We start from the raw sequence: 25,206 nt of genomic DNA on the forward strand, positions 1-25,206 counted from the left end.
CTTCCCTCATGCTCACCCTCTCCTCTTCCTCCAGCAGGCAGAGGCACTTTGGACACAGAGGGACCTACACCATGAGAAAGGCTGCGGATGTTGCGCTGTCTGCGCTGCTCATCCTGGCGCTGTCGTGCCGGTGCGTCCTCGGCGGCTACGGGATGAGCCTGTTCGCGGCGCAGACCTCCCCGCCGGACCCCTGCTACGACGAGCACGGCAACCCGCGCCGCTGCATCCCGGACTTCGTCAACTCCGCCTTCGGGAAGGAGGTGAAGGTGTCCAGCACCTGCGGGAAGACGCCCGGCCGCTACTGCGTGGTCACATCCGCGGAGAAGGGAGACGAGAGGACCAGGAACTGTCACTCCTGCGACGCCTCGGACCCCAAGAAGTACCATCCTCCGGCGTACCTGACGGACCTCAACAACCCGCACAACCTCACCTGCTGGCAGTCCGAGAACTTCATCCAGTTTCCGCTGAACGTCAGCCTCACTCTGTCCCTCGGGAAGAAGTTTGAGGTCACCTACGTGAGCCTGCAGTTCTGCTCGCCCCGACCCGAATCCATGGCCATTTTCAAGTCCATGGATTACGGTAAAACGTGGGTGCCCTTCCAGTTTTACTCGACCCAGTGCAGGAAGATGTACAACAAGCCCAACAGGGCCGTGATCACGAAGCAGAACGAGCAGGAGGCCGTGTGCACGGACTCCCACACCGACATGTACCCCCTGACCGGCGGGCTCATCGCCTTCAGCACGCTGGACGGGAGGCCGTCAGCGCACGACTTCGACAACTCCCCGGTGCTGCAGGACTGGGTGACGGCCACGGACATCAAGGTCATCTTCAGCCGGCTGCACACGTTCGGCGACGAGAACGAGGACGACTCGGAGCTGGCCCGGGACTCGTACTTCTACGCCGTGTCGGACCTGCAGGTCGGCGGGAGGTGCAAGTGCAACGGGCACGCGTCCCGGTGCGTAAAGGACAGGGACGGGAGCCTGGTGTGCGAGTGCAAGCACAACACGGCCGGGCCGGAGTGCGACAGGTGCAAACCTTTCCACTACGACCGACCGTGGCAGAGAGCCACAGCCCGGGAGGCCAACGAGTGTGTCGGTAAGTCCATCCACTGTCCCCCTCGTCCTGGAGCGGCTGTCTCCCCGAGCTGAGCCGCCTGGCACCCAGGATGCAATTTATTTGTTCTTGTTGATAAACTGTGAAATATTTGAAAAACAAAACGAAGCGTTGTTCGGTGGAAAGACGCAGGATGATGTCAAATTTGGCGAGACAGAAACATCCTTTTAAAGGTCTTTTGGATGCGAAAGAGAAAGACAATAATTATACTCTATAATTGTGAATAATTATAATAATAATACAGTTAGGTTTCATGACTAATCTGGGAGTCATTTTACTAATTCCTCTCATTAAACTCAAACTTTCCCCTTAAACCGAACCGCAGCAAAGCCCCATTTTCCCCCTGATATTGTGGCGCAATTTTGAAAATGAAGATGTAATTTAAAGAGTGTTTGGTTTGGTCGATGCAATTTAGTTTGGTGCAGGCCACGATGGAGGCGTTTAAAACCACATCCAACGAGACCACAGAGTCTAATCATTCACAGGAAGGTTTCTCGTAGAGCTCCATTAAAACCATACCTTCCTTTATTTGCAGTTTATTTCATATCGTATTCATGATTACAATTTTTATCATTGAAATAGTCAAATAGAAATATTACAATTTCACTGATAATACAATTAGAAATAATTTTTGTTTTATGTATTATTGCAATTTGTAATTTGTTTTCTATTTGTTATTATATTCTTAAATATTCAAATTAGAAAAATGACAAAAATGACTCCAGTAATGCATTAATTAGGCTTTAAGGCCTGTTAATTAAATATGATTAATAATTAAAATGTGGATATTCTTATAAACTAACGTAAATGGGCTGATGATCAGGCCAAGGCAAGAATAAGTGGAACACAGTCAGAGACATGGACACACATGGACACACATGGACACACATTCATGTAAAATATAGTATTTTCTGCTCTAAATAAAATAGGTGTGAAAATTATTTTAAAGTCAAACATCTGCACATTTTTTGAACGTAGTCTACTTATGTTGCTGAACTATGTGCGTGATAACCGGCACATTTATCCAACTGTGCAGTGATCAAAGTAGTGTCAGTGGTTTGTTTTATTACCACTTGGCACATAAAGATTATATTGGCTGCAGATTACACACACACACACACACACACACTTAAACACACACACGGCACAACACAGAGCCACTAGTCATACAGAAACCGGACCAGACTGACAGATTAATGAAATTACGGAATTATGTTTGCTGTAGATTTTGCACTGAGATTTGGACAAAAGTGAGATTGGGAGTTTTGTTGAAAAGTCTTTGCAAAGTGCTCCAGAGCTCCTGGTTGCATTCTATATTTTAGTGTTCTTCTCATCTTTCTTTTATTATACTTTTTGGGCTGAAGGCCTTGGAGAGGTTCCTTCCTCCACGTTGCAGAATAACACTGGGCTGCAGTAATTTGATGTTTACGCGGCTCCTGCTGACAAGGTGTACAACAGTTTAGAGAAACAGGAGGAGAGACGGTGAGATGTTGATGGTACAGAGGCTGAAGCTCAAACCTCGGTGACTCCACACAATCACAGACACGGTCATCCTGCAGAAATCAATTCAGATCCCCTATTCTGTTTTTTTCCATGTTGCTGCAGGTCTGCAGGGAGCGAGGCTCTGTATTGTTTGACAGTCGCAGCACATGTCAGCCACTTTGACACGTAGCAGCTGTTGAAAAGGTTTTTGTTTGCCGGTGTTGCCTGTTTCTAAAGGCTCAGAGACGTTCTGACTGGCAGATGTGAATGTGCTGCTAAATCAACAGGAGCGGTTCGGTGGAAAATATTTACATTCTATACTGTGTGACTGGAGAGGCCCAATGTGCTGCTAAAGAAAGCAATGAAACCAACAGTGAGTTTTTTATACCCTGTAAATTGTGCTTATCATCAGGTAACAAATTGACTGCCTGCTTGTTTCGTACGGAGGCCATTCAACCGTACTGATTGATCTCTCTCCTCATTATTCAGCTTTTATTTTAAAACAAGTCACATGTAGTTGATCCCCTAATATACAATTCATCGATTTTATGTAGCTGTATAAAAGAATTCAAAATCCTTCACGGAAAGAATGCAAGGGAAAGAAAGACGCTTTTTATTTTTTAGAATTAATGTTTGAAAAAACGCTGTTTAGGCTCAACCCTTAAATTCATATAAATGAACTGACTTTTACAAGCATCTCTGACACGTAAGCGTTTAACCAGACCAGCTCTCATTTTGTACGTCTCACACAGGAGCCTCAAAAGTCACTTCCATGCTGTTGTCAGGAAGAAACTCAGTTCATGAAATTGTGCAGGTTATGGAAATGTTGGAAATGTGTGTGAATCACAGTTTTAGTGACAGTGAACGACGAGCGGGTTGCGAGCGGGTCGAGTTTAGTGATCAGACTGAAATCTGAGTGTGTGTTACGGCACCCCACCTTAAATACAGCACCCTCCATGTCACTGGACTCTCATAAGGATGCAGTCATCAGAAAAGTGTTCAATAAAAGGTCTGGCAATGCGAAGGGAACTGACGCGAGCTGCAGACTCCTTGGATATTCCTTTATTCTCCATTTCTACTGAAAAACAACAAGGGAAAAAAACCCTCAGACCTGTCTCTGTTTTTATGTTGAAGTGCACTTTCCCGATTACTTCCATCTGGATATTAAAGGTCGCTCATGCTCCTGAGTGTGTGCACCTCAGTCCATTTGGGTTATTGACTCCCCGCAGCCAAGGGAAAGCTTCTAATTCAAATAGTTGCAGCGCCACAGGCACAAACGTGTCTCAGTGTCAGTTTAGAGGTGGTAATCGGAGTTTGCAGCAAAGCTAGAAGGAGCTGTGGTTGTTTATGGAAGCACAATGGCCTGTCAGAATGCCTCACTGGTGTAATGTTGCCTCAAGTCAAACATGGACGCTGTGCACTTACCATAAATGCCAATTGCAATATTTGACTGTTACTGTTGACTGCCAAAAAACTAAACTTGACTTAATAATGAACATTTTACTTTCTGGCATGTATCTCTTGCTACACACAACAGTGGATACTGCACCTTCCTCCTTCCTTTGCCGCCATTTTCACAAGTTTGACACTACTCTGGGGGTCTCCTCCTTTTCTGCTGCGTAGCCAAGATGGCGAACGTTGGGGGTGAGAAGTGTCCGGCCTCTCACAGTAAGTTTTTCAAAGTGTTCGATGTTGGTACATATAGTGCATCTTGCAATACTTGTCGGTGTGAGCGCACTCGGGGACACAGAAGTGTGAGTGTGGAGGTAACGCAAACTGACACACAGCAATTGTTTCACCGACAGTATGATGAGTACAGGCCGTCAGTCAGCGAGTGAGTTCGTTCCATGCAAATGAACCATAAACGTCATTTTTTTTTCATATCCTCTCGGTCACCCAGTTTCAGGCTTGTGCAGTTTGCTGGGTGTGTTGGGTGAAAGTAAAAGAGGTGAAAGTGTCTTGAATAATTCAGGAAGATTAGGAAGACAGCTTGAAGGCATGCAGAACGACAGGACCGGCACTGTGCTGCCGAGAGAGGCCTGGGGAGGGAGGGAGGGGCTGGAGATGGAGCAGGGCGACAATAGTGAAAATGAAAGAGACGCACGTAAGTGAGGGGGGGGAGGGGGGGGGGGGGGGGGCACGATGAGGAAAATGTGTGTGAGAGAGAGACGATTGGGGTGATAAAGGGGCAGGAGAGTGACACTTCCATGGCCTGTGGGCCAGCTCAGGATTTCTACAATTATCTCTTTTTTTTCAAAGTGTCACTTATTGGCCTGCTGAGAAAGGAAGGAACCTTTTCTTCCTATCGTTCAGAATTCATTTTTACTGTAAGTAACTTCCTGCGAAATTCTCCCCAACCTGCCATACCTGTTTTGACACGATGTGTAAAGATCTGCTGCTTGTTTTGCCTCATTATATCACAATCTACGCAGCAGGGAGCACGGAGCGCGCTCAAACGCTCCCAGGTGCCGTTCACAGGCGTCTGACTGACAGGAGTAAACACGCAGCGCAGAAAACGCTGACATGGTTGATTTGAAACCCATTAAAATAATTGAGATATAAAGCCACAAACACTTGTATCGAAAAAATATTAAAAGTACTTTTCACGAATTGTGACATGTGGGTGTGTTTCCAATGTGAAATCGTTGGGAGTAAAAATTCCTATATAAAAAAAAATTCCAGAATAGGTTTTCTGAATGCCTTGATAATACATAAATATTAACTCAAACAAAATGTTCCAGCGAACATATGCAAACACTTAAAAGCAGATGTGCCGACATACTGAGGTTTGGTGGTGTGTTTTTCTTATTCTCGTGGATTACGGCCCAAACCTTAATGAGGTTTCAGATCATACCAGAACTACTCCAGTGGAGTTTGATAGCAGCAACAGTAGATTTTAAGTTTCCCAAACAGAATGTAAAAGAAAATGTGTTGCTAACCACATGTGCACCAACGTCCCGTCTATTTACAAGGAGAGATCCTGCAGCAGAGACGGTAGAAATGTAATAGACCTGAAGGCCTTCAGTCACATGTGCTTTACACTTGTTGTATGAGCTGTTTGCAGACATGAACTCAGCCGTTGCCTTTCACATGGGAAGAACGCAGCAGGAGATTGTCCAGGTCAGACACCGGACACAACCGGAACATTTACAGAACATTCAGGTGAGGGGCGGGGCCTGGGTAGAGTCTGCAGGAGGCAGGACTTATACATTTGTGACGTATAAATGTGTTTTTTTGTTCGTGGCACATTGAAACCAGCGTGACCATTATCACCAAAAGCACTCGTTTTCTTTCGAAGTTGACATCTTGGTCTGCATCTTCTGCGTGTACATTTTCCTGCAGCATTCTCCCATGGAATCACTCAGACATTTGACTCGGGGGATGTTCAGAGCAACTGACTCGGACATTTGCACTCTCACACGCAGCCCCTCCGAAAAATTTCAGGAAATTGTCTGAACTTCGGTCTGATAGCAGCTATAGAGGTGGCCCAGTCTGCCACAGATAGAAAACTGTGAAGATATGTTTCTGTTCAACAACCTTTGATTTATGGCTGGGCCACATGTTCTCTCACATTTTGTAGAGCGTGGATTTTTCCTCTCAGATTAGTGGAGCTCTCTTTGTTTCTGTGTTCGGAGGTGTGTTGATAATGACAGCACCTGTAATCGTACTCGTCACATGTGTATCCTTCCAGCTTTGTTTGAACACAGAAGTGGTGCCTTTATTTCCAACTGCATGAAGTCCGATGGAAAAACCGAGATGTTCTACGGCCTCTCGTCAGGTGTCTCCACGCTGTCATGTTTGTTTGGTTCCTCCCAGACACGACTGAAGGGTCTGGTTAATGGTTGAGCTGCTCACCGTGCTCCTTTCATCTTCAAAGGTGCCGGCAGGATGTATTGTTGGTCCCGGTCACGGCAAACAAAGCTGGGAATAAACTGACTGAGCAGATTTGCACTTTGCACTGTCTCACTACTCCTCACCTTCACTTCTTGAGTGAGCGCTCGTTCCACTGCCATACACACCTGTGGGCATGTGCGCACGCACGCACGCACGCACGCACACGCACACACACACACACACACACACACACACACACACACACACACACACGCACTCGTATTGCTTCCGCTCTTCGGTCACAAGTTCCAACAGGGAGTAATGGCCTTTCTCTCTTAACAAGAACCGCTTTTCCTGAGCTCTTATCAGTATTTATGACTCATTTTATAAACCGCTGCAAAAATAAGTTGTGCACGGTCCAGACGACCGGCTCACTCTTCTGTTTCAGATGCCTGTTATATCTCTCAAACATGACCATCATACCAGCACATACTGTAAGCAAGGCTAAAAAATAACTGTAAGCAAACACAAGACGCACAGAAGAGATACACAGATACATGAGAACGTACAGTGAGGAGGGAGAAATTATGAAGCATGTTGTTGATCACAGGAGCCTATTTATTTCGGTACGTGTGCTGAAATGTCCACATGTAGCCGGTGCCCCTGCGGTCTCATGAAAACTTGGAGCGTGGGTTGTTTTTGTGAGCGTGTGCCAGGTATTTCAAAGGTGGTTGCATTTAAAATTGAAGCAATTGGAAGTTTAAACTTTCAGCCTGGGTTAATATTCACAGCTGTCACCGTGCTAAAGGACCCTTCCAATAGGCCAGTGTTCATACTGCGGGGGCTCCAGCACAGTTCATGAGCTGTACATCCACTGATAATAAAACAGTGTTTTAACATAGGGTTGGTAATTTGTTTCTGAAGCACTTTTTATCCTGAAATCCAAGTTTTCTAAGTGTAGCCTGCTCTTGCTAGCTTCCCCACTATTACCAACCCTAGCTTAAAGGGTGATTGGCTGCAAATAGAATAAAACAGTCCTCTTGGACCAGAAATAGTCTATAAGTCTGCGTAAGTGGACAATAAAACCATTACATTTAAAGGACTTTAATAAAACTCCGGCTTTGAGCACTTCTGCGGCCAGATGCAGTGAAATCACGGCAGTGAGATCATTCACAATCACAGCACTTGATGGAAGCAATACATGTGACACATAATGCAGATAGTGTTGAAGCGTGGGAGATCTTGAAGCCATTAATGTCAAAGTGTTTTGCAGCGGCTCATTGTGAGATGGAATTTTGGAGCTAGTTGTTTCTTGTCGTGACGCCTGCTCAAGAAACATTTCATTTTTCATGGAATTTCAGTTTTGCACGGATTATAAATCCTGACAGGCCTTTGAAGTGCGGGAATGAGTTTATATATGTAAAAAAGAAAATGTCTCAGGATAATATACAGGCAGGTTGTAATGTCTGCGTCTGGATTTGAGCTGAGAGAGAAATACAAGCAGAGCTGCAACCATTCATACAGCTAATCCACACTAGATCTGTAAGTGTGCATATTGTCCAGTAGTAGTCTCAAGTGGAACAAGATCATTTTCATTCCGATCCATTTTACTGCCTTTTGATGACGCTCAGGTTTCCCTTCTCGGGGTGATGAAATGTGTTCGGTTGTCAGAAAAAGACTAAAATCCCTCCTGAAATTTCACAGCCTGTGAGTCTGTTGTTCAGTTCAGGGTCCTTTGGGCAAAGTGAACATTTCTGTGGCCACGGTTTCATTACATTGCTTTGGCTACGACGTGTAATGCAACACAGATCCCGCTCACAGCGCGAATCCGCATTTTTAGCCAGCATCATGAATGTGTGTGTGTGTGTGCGTGCAGGTCTCGCACCAGGAGTGGAACCTCACCCTTGGTTGTTGAGAAACGCTTTGGTAGGAAGCCATATTGCGTTGCTCTTTTGGCCTCTGGCCTGCGCTCACTTCCTCTTGTCACCCTCACTGGTGCTTGAACTCGACTTTATCATAACGTCAGAACTTTGTCAGAACATTATCACAATGTCAATGTCTAAGTCCAGAAACTCAGATCATCACCGGTATCATCATCCTCATATTTATTATAATCAGAATTATTTCCATTACATACTGCTCACTGGCGGATCTAGGATTTTTCTAAATCAGGGGCCATAAAGATGCACATTAAAGTCATTCCTCGTTTACAATTGAGCAAAGCCACACATCTTCCTTGTTCAAGCACATATTGTGTACTTCAAAAAAAGCTTAGAAGATAAAAAGTCTAATTATCATAAAGAAAAACTACTGACAGGAGTCAGGAGGGGCGAATCAGACACACAACTCAACAAGTTGCCCGTCATGTTTAACTCCCACAGCAACAGATAGACACAAGATGCTACCTTCAGTCTGAATGGAGACCTGTCTCCGTTGTGTCTGTCTTCGCTGGCAGTGGGCCTTCACACTGTATTTCTCTCTATTGCTGCGTGTGTGTGTGTGTGTGCATGTGCGTGTGTGTGTGTGTGTGTGTATGTCTGTGTGTGTGTCTATGTGTCTCTTCATCTTGTCTACCAGTGGTTGTTTACCCAAACAGTAATTCTGTCCAAGACGTGAGCAGCTATTCGGTGCCTGGGGAGACATCTGTTAATGAATTAATTAGTGACTTGATGCCGCAGTGAAAGCTGAGGGAGGATCTGTGGGTTTGGCATCAACCGCGGGATGAGTGTGAGAGAGAGACAGAGCGAGACAGAGAGCGAGAAAGAGGTGTTTTGTGTGTAATGGAAAGGTTTGGCTTGAGTGGGGACCAGATGATTAGGGGTAATTAAAACCCACGCCAGACAACATCAGCGTATGTTCACACATTAGACACAACACACTCCAGTGCATCACTCGTCGGCTCTATAAAACACAGCCTGCCTGTGTCTCGTATATATGGAGCTGCCACATTTACACAACGTAGAGCAAACCCTGTCACACGGGGGGAGAGAGGCTTATCAGGCAGGACACAGTTTGTCAGATTGTACTGAAAATGAACAGCAGAAAAAGTTTTCATGTCAGGTTTCTGTCGATTCCTGGGAGTTTGCGGGTTGCGTCATAATAAGTTGTAAATATAACATTCAGAGATTTCATAATTTTTTGCTGTAAATGTGAAAATGCTAAAGAAAACCTAACTTTACTGCATACAGCAGGAAAGTAAAAAAACGAAAAAGCCAGAATCATTTGGAAATTTCAAACATTGTCTTACGTTGAAGGCACAATCAGTTATTTGAGCTATTCGAAGTGACATCACTCGAGGCAATCTGTCAGACTTCAGACTCCCTCCGAGGCTTCGTCTGACTTTCTTCACATGTGCAGTCGCACCCCCCAAGACCTAAACAGACTTTGATATGTAAAATTGGTTCCACCAGTTTATGCACGAGCTAGCATCACTCGTTCATGCAGTCATCAGGTCTGAAACACGCCGTTATCACGATCCTGAGTCACTGCTGTCATAAACAGAGCAGAGTGTTCGCTCTTGTTAACAGGGGGCCATAAAGGGACCGGCAAGCAGGGTCGGAAAACACAGTGTTAATGTGCGTGTGTGAGAGAGAAAGAGAGAGAGAGACAGAGAGACAGAGAGACAGAGAGAGTGCATGATTACGTGCATGTGTGTGAGGTGATGAGTGCGCTGGCATTAAAGCAGTGAGTGTGTGTGTAGGTGTATGTGAGACCTGATCCCGAGGCCAGCGGTGCTGTAGAGCATCAGGGCTGATGACCTCAGCACCTCTGTGTGGCGGCAGGTTACTGCACAAGAGGAGGGCGAGTGCCAAAGCAAACTCAAGTTTGGAGGCAACGACAGAACGAGCCAGAAAGGTAGCAAGAAAGAGAGAAAGTGATTTTAAGAGGAGAATGGCGTTCTCCTGCTCTGTGCACTGGGCTGCGTCTTGCACTGATTTCGTGAAGTGGATTCATATTCATGAGACTAACAGTAAAACCTTTGCATGTTTCATTCCTCCTCGTACTTTCACAAAGACATCACAACAAGCTCTGAAGCTCGCAACGTGTGCTGCGACATTACGCTGCAATTCCCAAAGTCTGTTCACACTTTAGAATAAAAGCCTTGGCAATGCTTGTTACAACAAATTCCCGCTGTAGATGATAGCAGCACGACGGCATCAACAACAACAACAATAAAAAACACTTGCATCTGTCTGTGTGAGGGAGAAATGAAAGAGAAGGAGGCTTTTGTATTTGCCGCAGCTCAAGGTGAAAAATCCTGGCCAAAACCTGCCTGCTGACAGTCACACCGCTCGCCGACAGGACCACCTAGCACGAGCGTGAGCACATCGGGCCCGAAGCAGGGGTCCTTAACACTCACAGCTATCGACGATTAATAGCGGGATGAAGTTACACCCCTGCACAGCAGCCTGCTGCGTAGATCAGAGCGCCCCCGCTGTTCCTGTGGCGCACTGTCGTCATCTGAGAGAACTGCAACCAGCTGGAATCTGCCTCTCAGGAGCAAAGTGTCTGCAGTGATTAATTTTCAGACTGAAGATGCAAATGAAGCCACAGACCCACAATTACTCTTAACTAATATTGGATGGAGAGGATTAAACTTTAATGTGTTCATTTCTGTCTTTTTCTGCGTGACGCCCTCTCTCTCTCTCACACTCACACACACTCACACACTCACAGTCACAGAAAGCACCTGTGACAGATCAAGCAGTCAAATAATTTTCATTGTGCGTCAAATATGCTCACACACTGCCAAAGAAAAAACCTTCTGGAATTCGTCTTGTGTATGTGTGCGCTGTTAAATAGCTGAAGGTGATTTATCACCAATGTCTTTGTCTTTGCCATATAAGTCATGGCACAGACTGTGTGTGTGTGTGTGTGCGTGTGTGTGTGTGTGCGTGTGTGTGTGTGTGCGTGTGTGTGTGTGTGTGTGTGTGTGTGTGTGTGTGTGTGTGTGTGTGTGTGTGTGTGTGTGTGTGTGTGTGTGTGTGGCAGCCAGCAGGTCACCAGGGGTTTGTAGCCACGGTCGTCATGGATGCCAGCAAGTCACAATTGTGTAGGTGTGTAAGTGTGTGTGTCTGTGCGTGTGTGTGTGTAAGGGGGGGTGCTGATTGTTTAAATAACCAACAGTAATACAGGCAGCCGAGAGTCAAACACCAGTTCTGTATCTTTGCTCTTCTCACGGAGGAGGCCGCCTGTCGGACCAAACAAGATGGAGAATAAAGCTCCGTTCACAGGCAGCAGGTTGACACGGTTGCACAGAGTGATCTCAGTCAGCAGAGGTCAGCACAAAGTGGACAGATTTACAATAAACCTGAGGAAAAGATACCCAGCATGCAGTTCTCCCTCGTAGGTTGATGTGTGTGATTTTTAATTGAAGGCTCAGAGCTTGTTGCTGGGAATCAGATTTGGCAGCGTGGCATCATTCTTGCCGTTAGGGTCTTGGCTGTAAAACACTGACAATAAAATCATGACAATCCCAAATTAAATATTTCAACAGGTGCTCAAATGTACTCCTGTATTTTCACACATTCAGACATTCCATTTCAGTGGTGACTGGTGTGTGTGTGTGTGTGCGTGAGTGTGTATTTGTTTGCTCGTGTGAAGTGGAATGCAGACTTATGAGGGGGCACTCGGGGGGAAAGTTTGCGGGGTCATCTCAATTTGCCAGGGGTGATCCCGGGTTAATCCATCACTCATTAGCTCTCACAGATAAGACACATTAGTGGGGTGAGGGGCTACAAGTCCACACTTTCTCTTTGCCTGGCTTTCTCATCACTCAAGAATACACAATGTTCTCCCAAGACATAGAGAACATGTAGACTGAAGCCATGCCACAACACTTTATTCTTCCTTTGTAACCCCCGGCTCTGCTCCCTCTGGGACAATGCAGCCAATTACTGCGGAGAGCAGAGTGAGAAGCTCAGCAAGCAGCGGCCTCAGCTGATTCAGCTCCTCTGCAGAAGGTCCATTATGGAGAGAGAGGCGGGGGGAGGAGGACGAGAGACTATAGAGGGGATAGAGAGAGATATAGCGAGAGAGTGAAGGGGAGTGAGCAAAAGAAAAAAGAGTTGGGAGAGAGATAAAGACTACCAGTAGTGCTATTTAGATAGCTTCCACTGCTGCTGCTGCTGGGCACTGGGGGTTGCAGAATAAAGGCATGTGTGTGTGTGTGTGTGTGTGTGTGTGTGTGTGTGTGTGTGTGTGTGTGTGTGTGTGTGTGTGTGTGTGTGTGTGTGTGTGTGTGTGTGTGTGTGGGTGTGTGTGTGTGTGTGCTTGTGTGTGTGTGTGTGTGTGTGTGGGTGTAGCTGACTAAGTCATCAGGTCCCCGTACAAGTTCCCACTCTGCTTTCAATAACAAAAGGCTCATATCACTAGAGGATGACAAAGCAAACAAATGGGCCTAATTAGGGGGGTCGATAAGGAAATTACAAGGAAATTGAGTCATTAACGGTAATATTTTTGTTATGAGATGATAATTTGTGGTGAAAATTCATTTCCAAAAGGGGCCCCTCTCGTGTTTTCTCTCAAGCAAAGTGCTGGACCTTTAAAACACAGAGAAGAAAAAGAAAAGCTTGGCCTCAGTCTCTCGTCTTCTCTGTCTGTCTCTTGCTCTCTAACCTCAAGAGACACTCGCAGATACTGAAATGATTACGCACCAGGTCTCTGTAGATATCCAGATGTAAAAAAAAAAAAAAGAGCCTGGAGAATTCATTTTGTTTTGGTTGGTTCTCGTATTTTTCTCCCGTGCAGCCAGGACAGGTCGTTGGTTGCAGATGAAAGTTGAGTTGGAGCGTGACGGATTTGGCTGTTGGGAGATGATTCTCCTGTCTCTCTATGTTTCTGAGGAAGACATGAAGACTGGGGTGAAGAAAGAGGTGGATGGAATGAGGGGATGGAGCTCAGCCAGAGGTAGCTGTGAAGAGGTGGCTTGCTCCCAATGCTCTCCTCCTTCCACCTTATCCTTCCCCTGGTCCTTCAGAGCTGTGGGCGCATTAACAGTAGCCGACACAGACCCTGCCCTTAGTTATTTGTGGTCCAATCAAAGTTGTTTAAATCCACTGCAATTCTAATTATTAAATATCATTTGTTTTCCAGAATAGTTTCTCAGTGATCCATGTAGGTTAACAGATATAGACGTACTAGGTCAACAGCAGCTGGTTGTTTTAAATGAGTTGCTGCTGGTTATTAATTTGTTTCCAATGGAGTGTCACTTTTAATATTAACAGCAGAACCTTGACACAAGGAAAATATTGCAGGTATCTCCCTTTTAGCATATTTACTGTAAGTTTGATATGTAATTATTTTGGAACTTTTTGTTGTGTATTAGGAAGTAAATCTGTGTTTGCAATAATAGCAAGTATAATACTCTCCACTAATAGGGATCATTTGAAAGAATTGAACAACTGTCAAATTCATACTCAAAACAAATCGGGGGCAGCATATTTAAGTTGGGTTTATCATGCCTGTTGTATAAACAAGGAAATGCTCCTCATAGCTAGACTAGGTATTGCACATACCTTGATGTATCCTGTTGGCCTGACACATCAGTGGGTTGTAAAACAATCCACAAAGTTTTTACCAGCCCCCTGAGTGTACCTGTCATTCAGGGTGTAAATTAGAGAACTAAGTTTCAATCCTCACACTGTGCTAACATTAGCTTCAATAAATCTAACCTCAGAATAGAACAGTTGTTAACATGTTGCCAAAGCTACGTGGATTGGAGAAGAGGATGACTGAGTCTCAGGTTTATGGTTTATCATAGTTACTCACAGCTGAGGACAATTCAGTGACTCATTATCACCTCTTGAGGTACAAAGTGGTATTACGAGTCAGGACAGTCAGGGGCTAGCAAGTTGGCATGCTAACTTTAGATATTTCTTCTACAAAATACATAGACGACTTCGACATAACTTCCAAACTGTTATTTCTCACATTCTTGATAATCTAATATATTTTTGAATGTTTTCAAATAAATTGAACTTCTTACATTGCCCCTTTAAGATCCACTTGCTTGCTTTGGAGTTTTCAAACGTATGACTCTTAAACAGATGACTTAGTCATAAGTGCATTAATGTGATGATGAGGATTTGTAATATGGTTAAAAATATGGTTAAGTTTACCATCATTGGGCATTTCCAGTAACTTTTTTTGAGACTAGAAAATTTCGATTGCCTCATCAGAATGTTTGCCAACAACATTGTCAGACAATCCACTCGAGAGAAAATAAAGCTCACTTCAACAATTTCGTCTTTAAAAGCCTGAGACATTTATCGTTTTTTCCCGTGACAGCCACCTCTTCACTACACAGAGACTTACAGCAGCACAGCTTCCACTTTTAGAAAGAAAGACAGTGTCTGGTTTCTGAGAGGGGTTTCCATGGCAGTGGGCGGGAAATGAAATCAACTCAGAGCCTCAATAACAAACAAGGTCAGTGAGAAAATAAAGAGTGAAGCGATCACAAACAAAGATAGAGAGAAAAAAGAAACACAAGAGAGGGATTTAAGGAGAAGAATAACAGTCGTTAGTGTTTGGGTTGCTGCCTCCGCCAGTGACCTCATCGGAAATGACACCTCTCCTGCCCACACAGGACTTCAGGGTTTTAGACACAACATTGTAGATTCTTTTTTTTGGTATTCGAAATAAGTTTTTTTTTCTTTTGTCAATGTGCAACCCTAAAAACTTGATAAATCCTGGCTCCATGATCAAGTTGATCTGTGTCATTAGTTGTGGATCAGCCCTCTACTGCTGAGTAAAATCAGCTGCGAGGCGTTAAGACAAAAAAGAAAAACCTGCGCCGAAGGGGGTCAAAGTGTTTTCTGAAGCCATTTTCATTAGATTAAGTTTAAGTGGCCTATTTGATAATTACAGTCTATTTTCCTGGCTCACTGAGCAGCGCAATCATCCTGTAACTGAGAGCCAGTCTCCTGCCAGAGCAAATATAAGGCAATATCTGCACAATCAATAACATACTGTGGGTAATATTATTCTTGACATAAATTACACAACCACTTACATTTCCCTGAAAAGCACAGTTTTTCCTCAGCCAGTGAGCTTACGATAGGAGCTGATACACGGTATAGTCTCTCAACACAACATCCTCAGACTGAGGATTTGTTGAATCCTCCTCCTCCAGCCAAGCAGCATCTCTTGTAATTATGTCCATATTAGAAGATTCTGCCCCTCACCATTTGTGTAACTGTGGAAATGAGTTAGCCCTGTTGCAGTGAGGTGGAAATTGAAGTTGCAGACGTCATGTTAGAGCCAGAATGTGGCGTTAGAGATCAAACGTTGACGGGTAAAACAGCTTGTGCGTGTCCTCAGAATGAACCATGTACTGAAGACCGCCCTGGAAAACACAAACAAGGTGGCAACTGGGTGGCAAACTGTGACGGCTGAGGTGACAGTGATGGGTCTGACATGTAGAGAGGCCCAACAGGCAAACATGGACAGGCCCAGATGGACACAAATCGTCAATGCCTTATATCCCTAAAAGGTTGGAGAGCACTAAGTCTTCTAGCACCAACCCTGTCCCCTAGTGATGATGTTTCTATTGCCTACAGCTAAAGTGAAATAACAAATATTTCTGTAGAAATAGTAAGTGTAAGCAGAATACGTTTTATATGGTAAATCGTAAACTCTACTGTATACAAAACTCTTTTATTTGTCTTTTCGACCATTTAAAGAACTTCACACTATAAGTGCTTTTTCTATCACCCACCATTCATACACTCCTCGGTACAGCCGTCAGAGGCAATGTGGGGTTCAGTATCTTGTCCAAGGAAACATCCCCTCTCTACCTTCTCAGCTACACCTATCTTGACACAATGAGGAAATGTTTAGTTTTGTATTTGGGAAGTCAAAAATACGTTGATACTAAATTATCAGCAAACATTTCACACACAGCATATTTGTTTTTCTGCCAAAATATCAGATCTGGACGTATCGGAAGGAAAAAATCTATCGGATTATTCAAGGCCTCATGAATACATTTTTACATTTAGTTTTTCAAGAATCTTTATGACATGACCCAGGAAAAGTTTGGTGTACATTTTCATGGAATGACCCAAATATAACCTGGGAATGAATCTCTTTACTTTGAATCAGCCCGACCTCACAGACTGTGATCTTCCGTTATCCATACACTGCACCCCAACAATCAGAAGCAGCAAAAGACCCCACGCTGCCTCTTCCTCACCCAGGAGTGTGTGTGTGTTGAAGCTCTGCACCGTTTGACTGCTGCAGCCCTCTAACAAAGAAAAAGTGTTGAACTTGTGGCCTCACCTTGTCTGAATAAATCCTCATTTGAAATGAGACAAGAGACAAATAAGGAGGTGCCCCCCCCCCCCCCCCCCCCCCCCATTTCATCTTCCATGTGAGAGGGAGCATCAATAAATCCTCCACTCCTTTCCCCTGACACTGTTAGCAATGTATCGTGGTCGTTTTATTCAGAAAGCGCTGTTAGCCTTCTGTTTACTTTCCTTTCAGCCGAGATAAATCTTTCTTTGCTCCCTCTGTCGAAGTTTCCACTCGCACTCGCTATTATCTGAAAAATAACAACCATTGTCTCCTGTCAGATTATTAGTGCAGGGAAATTGTGCTTTCGCTCAGTGTGTGTCAGCCGTTTGCTTGCTCTGGCAAAGACCAGTCCTCCCCTCGCTAATTGCCTTCTACCGATGACTAAATTACAATGAGGTTTTGGGTTTCGGGATCAGAGGGGTCTCTTTTCCTCCATCTCCACTTCCCCAACTGTATCCTTCCTGCCAGAGTCACAAGTGTCACATTTGGTTACAGAAGATATGAATTCCTCTTGAAAAAAAAACATCTTGTAGGGCTACTGTTCCAACACTGCAACCAGAGAAGTGAACGTATATAAACGTGTGTGTGTGTAGGTGCAGTGTGCATATGTACCAGTGTGCACGAGGGCCGGACTCGTACGGAGCGGTAGGCACTATGCCACGTCAGTAAATGTGGTTCTGGAGGCAGTACAGCAACAACATCACTGCTCCATCAGTGTCAGAAACAATCTGCGTGGACCAAACCAGCAGCCACAGCGTCCGCCATATTACACTGAGCCCTGTCTGCTGCAGCTGCTGCAGGACGGCACACTCCCGTCTTTACACTAACAACGAATCACACTTTACACAGGGATTGGCACACTCTTATTCGTAAAGGAAGCTTCTTATAAAAAACTATGAACTGGTGCTAATATGGTAAATTATAATATTATATTATATTAGTATCTATATAGTAATGACAAAATAATAGTGAAGTGACAAGTGAATCATTTTTTAAGATATCACTGCAGAACAACTATAACTCAATGGACAGCACACTTCCACCTTGCTTTTCTAACCCTCACTCTAGACGTACTGTCTGCCTCGTTGCAGTTGAACTTTCAGTACAACCACTGATCATATGTCATTACTGTGGTTATATACATGGAAAGTGAATTAAAAGACTCATTTAAGGACATTGAGACTGGGGAGTGAACCTATCATTGTTATGCTTGTGAGCTGCTCTGGAAAAAGACCCTGTTTGATTTGCACTTGCAGCATCTTTCTCCTGATGGTTCTGGATTATGACTCATGATCTGAGTTTGAAATCGCAGGACTTACTTCTTTTCAGAGCCCAAAGACAACATGTTCCATAAAAGTGATGCATATGCATGCACAGACTCTGGCCACGTTTTGATCCTTTTGATCCTCTCCTTCTCTTGGAAGTGCGTTTCATTATTTGGCCTCTCTGCTCCTCGGTGTAACTGAGCGCGCGCTCACTTTCCCCACAGAGCTTCAGCCATGTTTATATTAAGCTCAGGATTAAAGTCTGTACTTTACCAGTTGATCTGAGAGATCGTAAGAGATTACGATCAAATCGCCAAAAAATTGCCGATTATTGCTTTTGGACCCATCATTAATCACATCCCGCAGCACGTAGGTATCTGCTGAGTTCATGTTGTCAGTCACTGGTGTTCCCCAGTCATGCTTCTCCCTCGGTCCAATAATGTGCACGGATCGTCTTGTTCTCGTTCCCTGTATATTTTGGACATTGGCTTTTTTCTGCCACAGGCTGGCAAAGTGTGCGTTTCTGGTGAGCTCATCCCTCCACATGCAGCTCGGTGCACTCTCTGCTCCCTCTTTCAAGAAAACCGTCTGAGCGGTGTCAGAAGCGCTGCCTGCTGCAGGCCCACACACTCCATTTGTGACCCAGAGCGTCCACTTTTAAAGTCCAGAACATGAAGGGAGTAAAAAAACAAGCTGATTCCTCACCTGCTTCCAAACACACTGTGTGGTTTAGCAAAAAAGAACGAGCGTAGGACATTCAGGAATTCAGGTTAAAGTTGAAGATGTGCAGTTTTAAAAATGGATGAGAGCAGAGGACAATAAAAAGAGAAAGGGAAAAAATGAACAGAGGACAATAAATGTGTCACAGAAGTGAAGGAGCGGTGCTGTGGGGTTTTAGATTTATGGCTTCCAGCAGCTTCCTGCTCACTCCCTGCTCTGTAGACTGTGCTTGACTTGGTGGCAAGGAGTCAAAAATGTACAAGGCACACACACACACACACACACACACGCACACACACACACACACACACACACACTCACACACTGACCTCTTCAGCTTCATCATTCCCCCACATGCTGCTGTCTGTATAAAGCCTTTAAGGCCCAGATTCAGTAGAAGTGCGATATGCGCTGAGATGATGAGTGACTCCAGGTTCTGATTTATCTCGGCTGACGCAAATTTAAATGTCTCAGGTTGCACGCACTGACAACCCAGCCTCAGCGTGTGTTTACACTCTGACTTATACTGTAGCTGGACAATCACACACCGCTCCTAAAGTGCACGATAACTTATTTATTCATGGACGGCTTTTACGTTCGTATACTTTGGCCGTACAAACCCCATCCTATAGGGGCTTTATGATGCTGTACATTTAGAGCTGCAGAGTGTGCAGAGGAGAATGCTTCATGATTCCTCCAGTATTTAAAAAAAAAATCAAGTCCTCTTCTGGTTGTCTTTTGTGTGGGGGTAGGTCAGTTTTTTGATTTCCGCCAGCTTATATGTGTTCAAAGCCTTTTGTCTCATGATTGGGAGACTGTCATTCATCAGGACAGTTTGGAGAAATCCTGCAAAGTCATGTATGAGCAAGCACGTGTGAAACCACCACTGCTTATCAACACTAAAACCAACATTTTCACTGAAGTAACAGAAATCAGATGATGTTGACATGATATGTTTATTTGTTAAAGAGCCACAAGAGGTCAGGTATAGTGTAACTTCAATTCATGGTGAGATCCATCAGGAGGGACGGACGCAGAAGAAGGAGACGGATGAAAGCAGGAGGAAGAGCAGAGGTTTTGAGATTTATTTCTTTTCCGTTCCATCTCTCCACTCCTCCATCCCCCTTTTTAACTAAGTCAACTTATGTCTCCTCCTCTCCTCTCCTCTCCTCTCCTCTCTAATGATATCTGCATCAGGGGAGGCCCATTATTTTCCTCGAATAAAAAGGAGAAGAGGAGGAGGAATAAGGTCATGGCCCATCTTGTGGGAGTAGTATCTTGATAATGGGGACTTGAAAAAGGAATGTATGGTGTGTGTGTGTGTGTGTGTGTGTGTGTGTGTGTGTGTGTGTGTGTGTGTGTGTGTGTGTGTGTGTGTGTGTGTGTGTGTGTGTGTGTGTGTGGAGGTCAAAGTTTTCCCACCTGCTTAGCATGGCCATGTTGCTGTGGTTGCTAATGAGCCTTCAATAACATGGATTTGAATTTAAAGCCCATTGAGGTCAGAGTCTCTGTCTATGTATTTTTTTCTCTAATCATGAGCATCACCATGTTCGCCAGGCACTCAGTTCTGTAAATATGCCGGATTTTTTTTAAATCAAGACAAATGAATTATTGCTTATTGGTACGTTAGTAAAAATGTCCAAAATCTTTGAAGTAAAAAATATTCCTGTATCCGCCTCTTTGTTTGGATGCGCACCAAAATGTAGTGGGTTCTGTCTTTGCCCATGTCCCATCCTCACCAAGCGTGTGATCCTGCTCACAAACAAACATAAACTCTTTTGCCGAGGTAAAAATGGAAATTGTAATATCTAGATGGAGCTATGCAGCTTCATCTGCTGTTGAAGATCATGATGTTTGATCAAAAGCTCCAGAATACCCACGTTTCTTTCAACTGCTTTGTCACAAAATACACATTCAGGACACGGTCTAGTTGAAAGGGAGGAGTTTCCAGACAACTATCTGTATCTGTAATTTCCATCATATCTTTGACACTTCTGAGAAAAATGTATCCAGATTGACTTATGCAAAGTGCATTTTATTAGGGAGTGGAAAGCATAAATGTTGAAATAAATCCAAGTGAGCGTCTCTGTCTCATCCCTAATCCAAGACTCATCTGCTTACCCTCAAGGCTGAGTCAGTTCAATATGGAAACACTTACCGAAGCAAGGTAGGGAGTGCCCCGTCCCACAGGGCTCTTATTCACAGAGTGGAGGTAGAGAAAGTGTTTGAAAAGAAAACAAGCGAGCGGAGGAAGAGAGAGATGAGGCATTATGATGGCTGATGAAGATATCCATGTGTCTCTCCTTTGTCTCACGCAGGAGGAAACACTCGCTGTCTTTTTCCTGCCTAAAGGGACGAATTAACTCATCTAATCTTCTAATCATCTAATCTTCCGACTCTGTTTATTTTCTCAGCCCGCAGCCGCCAATCAGTGCTGGCCGACTGCAATTCTCCTTAAATATGCCGGGTTTAAAATCTTTGGTTAACGATGTCGGAGCAGAGTGATTGCCTTAATTGCACAGGCCGTGGGATTAGCATGAATCACAGCTATATGCGGAGGAGCGTTAATTAGCTACAGCGTAAAGCTCCGTCTCATTGTCTCGCACTGACAGCGCCCCGGCCCATCCCTGCCAGCCTCAGGGCCGGCAAACGCACACGGCGACCTGCCAGAAGTTGCGTGAAACCCAAAACACAGCGGATTCGCTAGTCCCATAGAAACCAAACTCGGCGGGTAAATAGACTGGGGGTGATGTTTGACAGGAGCGGGGGGAGCCCGTGTTTTCGGGGAGATTTGGAGGATCTGTCTCGAGTGTTTCCGACGTGCATCTTCTTCTCAGCGAAAGCCCGAGCGATGTTTGTGGACGGTCTGCAGGCAGAGGAGACGGGGTTAGGTAATGGCTGGATGTAAGACAATAGAGAGCACAGACTGTGGAGAGGGGTTATTATAGCTGGCTCTGACAGCCTGGTTTGATGGCAGGGTGCTGCGCCGCGGCTGAAAACCATTGCACAATTGATTTACAGCTACTCGAGGAAGGGGAGGAGGAGGAGCCAAGTCTCCCATAGATCGCTCTGTGATTATCAGATCAGACACTGATGGCAGGAAGAAACGTCAGCCACTTGTTTCAGTAATCCGCCCTTACTTTGTAAAGGAAACATTGCTCCATCAGTCAAACACAATACATTTATACACCGTTCCCACTCCTCTCGCTCTCCAATAAGAAACCCATAAGGGAAAGCAAGAGATTTTGGGTCTCTCTGCTTTGGGAACTGTGAATCCAATTGGTTCCAATCAGCATCACGCTCTGGAAGCATCTCTACACTACATCCGTTCACACACGAGGTCACCGAACGTCGAGGTGATGCGTCTCTGCCAACGCTGTCAGGTCAGCCTCCTTTTGAAAGATCTATGTGTAATAGAAACGTACAGGCTGCATTCACCGTCTGAACTGCCTGGCATACACCGCACGGCCCTGTTAGGCTGTATTATGTTGTCACACAGCGGAGCATTGTTTGGGAAAGTTTGTGCAGATGCTGCCCACATCGCTCCTAAAGCTGTCAGTCCCTCACGCTATTAAGACAGCTGCTCTCTGTGGGTATTGTTCGGTGGGGAGCTGCTGGGACCTGACAGGCCCTGAGGAATCTTTATTCACCCTAAAGACCCTTTCACCGCGACAGCCCCTGAATAGGACCTGCCAACGTCATCCTCCACCCATGGCATTTTTATGGCATAGCTGACATACACATGACGCACCCTCGTCAGCCCCTCCGTGGCTCCCTTTATTCCGGCACTGTATGTCAGCTGTTTCTTTTTCCCATAGAATTGAACCCGGAGGAGATCTTTTTCGAGGCAGGGTCACTTTATCACAGGATTACGCCAACGCTCACATGGAGATACACAACTTTAAGACAGATGGGCAGTGAATCTGTCCTCTTCCCTCTCTCTCTCTCACACTCATACACACACGCACATTTTGTTTCACAAACGTACACACACCTTCTCTCTCACACACACACACACACACACACACACACTACTCTATACACTCCCCTCATACAAAGGACCCTTGATTACTCAGCAAATGGATGCACCACTGATCACAGGCCAGCCCGTTTACAAACTGGCCTATTATGCGCTCTCAGCGTGGGGTGGAAGTGTTGCAGGGGCCCTAGGCAGTGTGCCTGTGGAGGGCTGAAGTGCTCTATGTGTGTGTGTGTGTGTACTCGCACAAGCAGCGAGGCTGAGAAGTGCTCCCATGCTGCGCAGCCTAACGAGAGGGCAGGTCAGCCATTAAATGGGCACTAATGCGGGAAATTGGAGGCCATTAGACCTTTCTTTGTTGTTTTGCCTCTGTGTGGCTAGTTAGACTCTTGAAAAAGGGAAAGGCCTTATTAGCCCCCACACGAGGACAGAGAGTGGATATATGGGCCATTTAACTCAGCGTGGAGCAGGGAGGCTGCTGCTGCCGGGGCCTGCTGCACACTGAAGGGTGGTGTGCACGCAACTGTGCAGTGGGTGAATTTAATATGGTTCGAGATGTCGGAGGCTTCCCTGTCACATTTGTGCTTTTATTTTGAAAGGTTTGTCGGTTTTCTGAAACACAAAGACGGAAGAAAAAATATTGTTAATTTGTGTTTTATCTCCTCTAATGGACACTAAAGTCAGCAGCTTTCTGTCACTGATATCAAAGGGATTTCCGCCATTTTCAGAGCAGGGAATTGAATAATTAGACACAAGGAAGCTTAGAGTCTTAAAAATGTATCACACAACGACACCTGAGCACACAGTATTCCTAGAAACTTTTTTTTCCACTTCGGATTAAGACGCACAATTCTTACAAATTTGTGGATTAGTTTTATGAGTATTAAAGACCAAATAAAGAGGAAACTTATGCCTTTAGAAATTTATGCCTTTAGAAATTATTTGCCTTGTGTAAACATTAGTGGCCCAATTATTTAGTTTAGTTTGTTTTAGTTGAGTTGAGTTTAGTCGTTCATTTCAGTAAAAGTACAAAAGAAAACATGAATACACATATACACATTAAATTAATGAAAAAAGAAGCAGGAAGATTTCCTTTAACAATTATTATTATTCTTAAACAATAGCCCACAACATAGTATACTTCCAGAAAATTATTGTACAATAAATACATACAAGCTCAATTTTTCATCATTGTAGACAGACACACTGTGATTCAGCATTAGTACAGTATAGTAGTTAAAATAAATAAAAACAGACAAAATAGTAATAAATAATAAGTCACTGATTAGAATATAATCAGAAGGTTTCTAATCACAGGTACAGTTTTATTTTACATGTATTGGACTCGAGGAGCTGGTATGGATCCTGACATGGTTCTCATAGTTTAAATACAGTGCTCTGATGTGACTGTATAGAATAGATCTAGTTGGTATTTACTCTGCAGTCTACTGTAAATCCAACGCTTAACGTTAACCTTCGCTCCGCTGCTAATAGCTTCATGAGGGATCCCTGCTCGTGCTGAAGTGAGGCGGTTCTCACAGCTCTGTAATTGTGTCGGCCTGATGATCAGACTACGTTTTATCACCCACTGACGGAACGTGCACCACAGGGCTCCGCTCACTGCTGGCACTGGGAATTGCATAAATTGCCAAGAAAATATGAGAAAACATCCGAGTGTTAAATTATGAAGTAACGAGAGAGAGAGGGGAGATAAATAAACAGCGTCAGACAAGAGAGTCAAGGCTGCATACGGAATCTGTCCAGTGGAAATCAGTCTACACTACATGATTAATCTGCCTTTGAAAACCCTGCAGGACGGATAAATATTCTCTATGACTTGATCTCAATTAGTCTCCTGCAGTCATGCTGGGGATTTAACAAGCAGCACACTGATCTCATTCCCTCCCTCTGTCCACCATCCTTCACCCAGATCTTTTGTTCCTCTCTTTATTTCGCTCCCTCTCGTTGAGATCCTTGGTCGACGAGACGAACTCCTTGTTAAAAGTACAGTGGTGTGTGAAACCTGGCCTTCTATGGGGGCAGCTGGGATCCAGAGTTTAGCTTGGGTCATTAGAGAGCGAGTGGAGAGGTGCTCCAGGGCTCACAGGGGGCTCACAGGGGGCTAAAGTGCTGCGGCTAATTGGCTGCAATAAAGGAATTAAATTAGCCCGACTTAATCTGTGCAGCGGGCGCCTCATCCTGTTTTGCCTTCCCTCTTCTTCCCACTCGCTTACACCCTCGCTTCATCACCCCGGAGTTTTATGGCGTTCCCAGGGTGCTCGCCCAACACACACACACACACACACACACACACACACACACACACACACACACACACACACACACACACACACACACACACACTCTCTCTCTCTCTCTCTCTCTCTCACACACACACACACACACACACACACACACACACACACACACACATTACGGTTGACCCCAGACTCCCCATTCATCCTCCACCTCACCGTACCCTTCTTATTCGTTAGACTCTCTCTTTGCTTTGTGTAA

At 44.8% G+C, this 25,206-nt stretch overlaps 1 protein-coding gene across 6 annotated transcripts in view; it reads left to right on the plus strand.

Annotated features, from left to right (window-relative positions):
* ntn1a (netrin 1a) overlaps positions 1-25,206 on the plus strand; it is a 62,907-nt gene that overhangs the window by 336 nt on the left and 37,365 nt on the right. For 5 of the 6 annotated variants that reach the window (XM_034593377.1, XM_034593395.1, XM_034593362.1 and 2 more), the window contains exon 2: positions 35-1,095. In XM_034593377.1, the coding sequence (XP_034449268.1) occupies positions 72-1,095 (1,024 nt within the window). In that variant the 5' untranslated portion in view covers positions 35-71. The remainder of the gene's footprint in view (positions 1-34; positions 1,096-25,206) is intronic. The other variant, XM_034593370.1, reaches the window with a different exon arrangement.

The sequence above is a fragment of the Hippoglossus hippoglossus genome, chromosome 1 (genome assembly GCF_009819705.1).
Source record: "Hippoglossus hippoglossus isolate fHipHip1 chromosome 1, fHipHip1.pri, whole genome shotgun sequence".
In the NCBI taxonomy this organism is placed as follows: domain Eukaryota; kingdom Metazoa; phylum Chordata; class Actinopteri; order Pleuronectiformes; family Pleuronectidae; genus Hippoglossus; species Hippoglossus hippoglossus.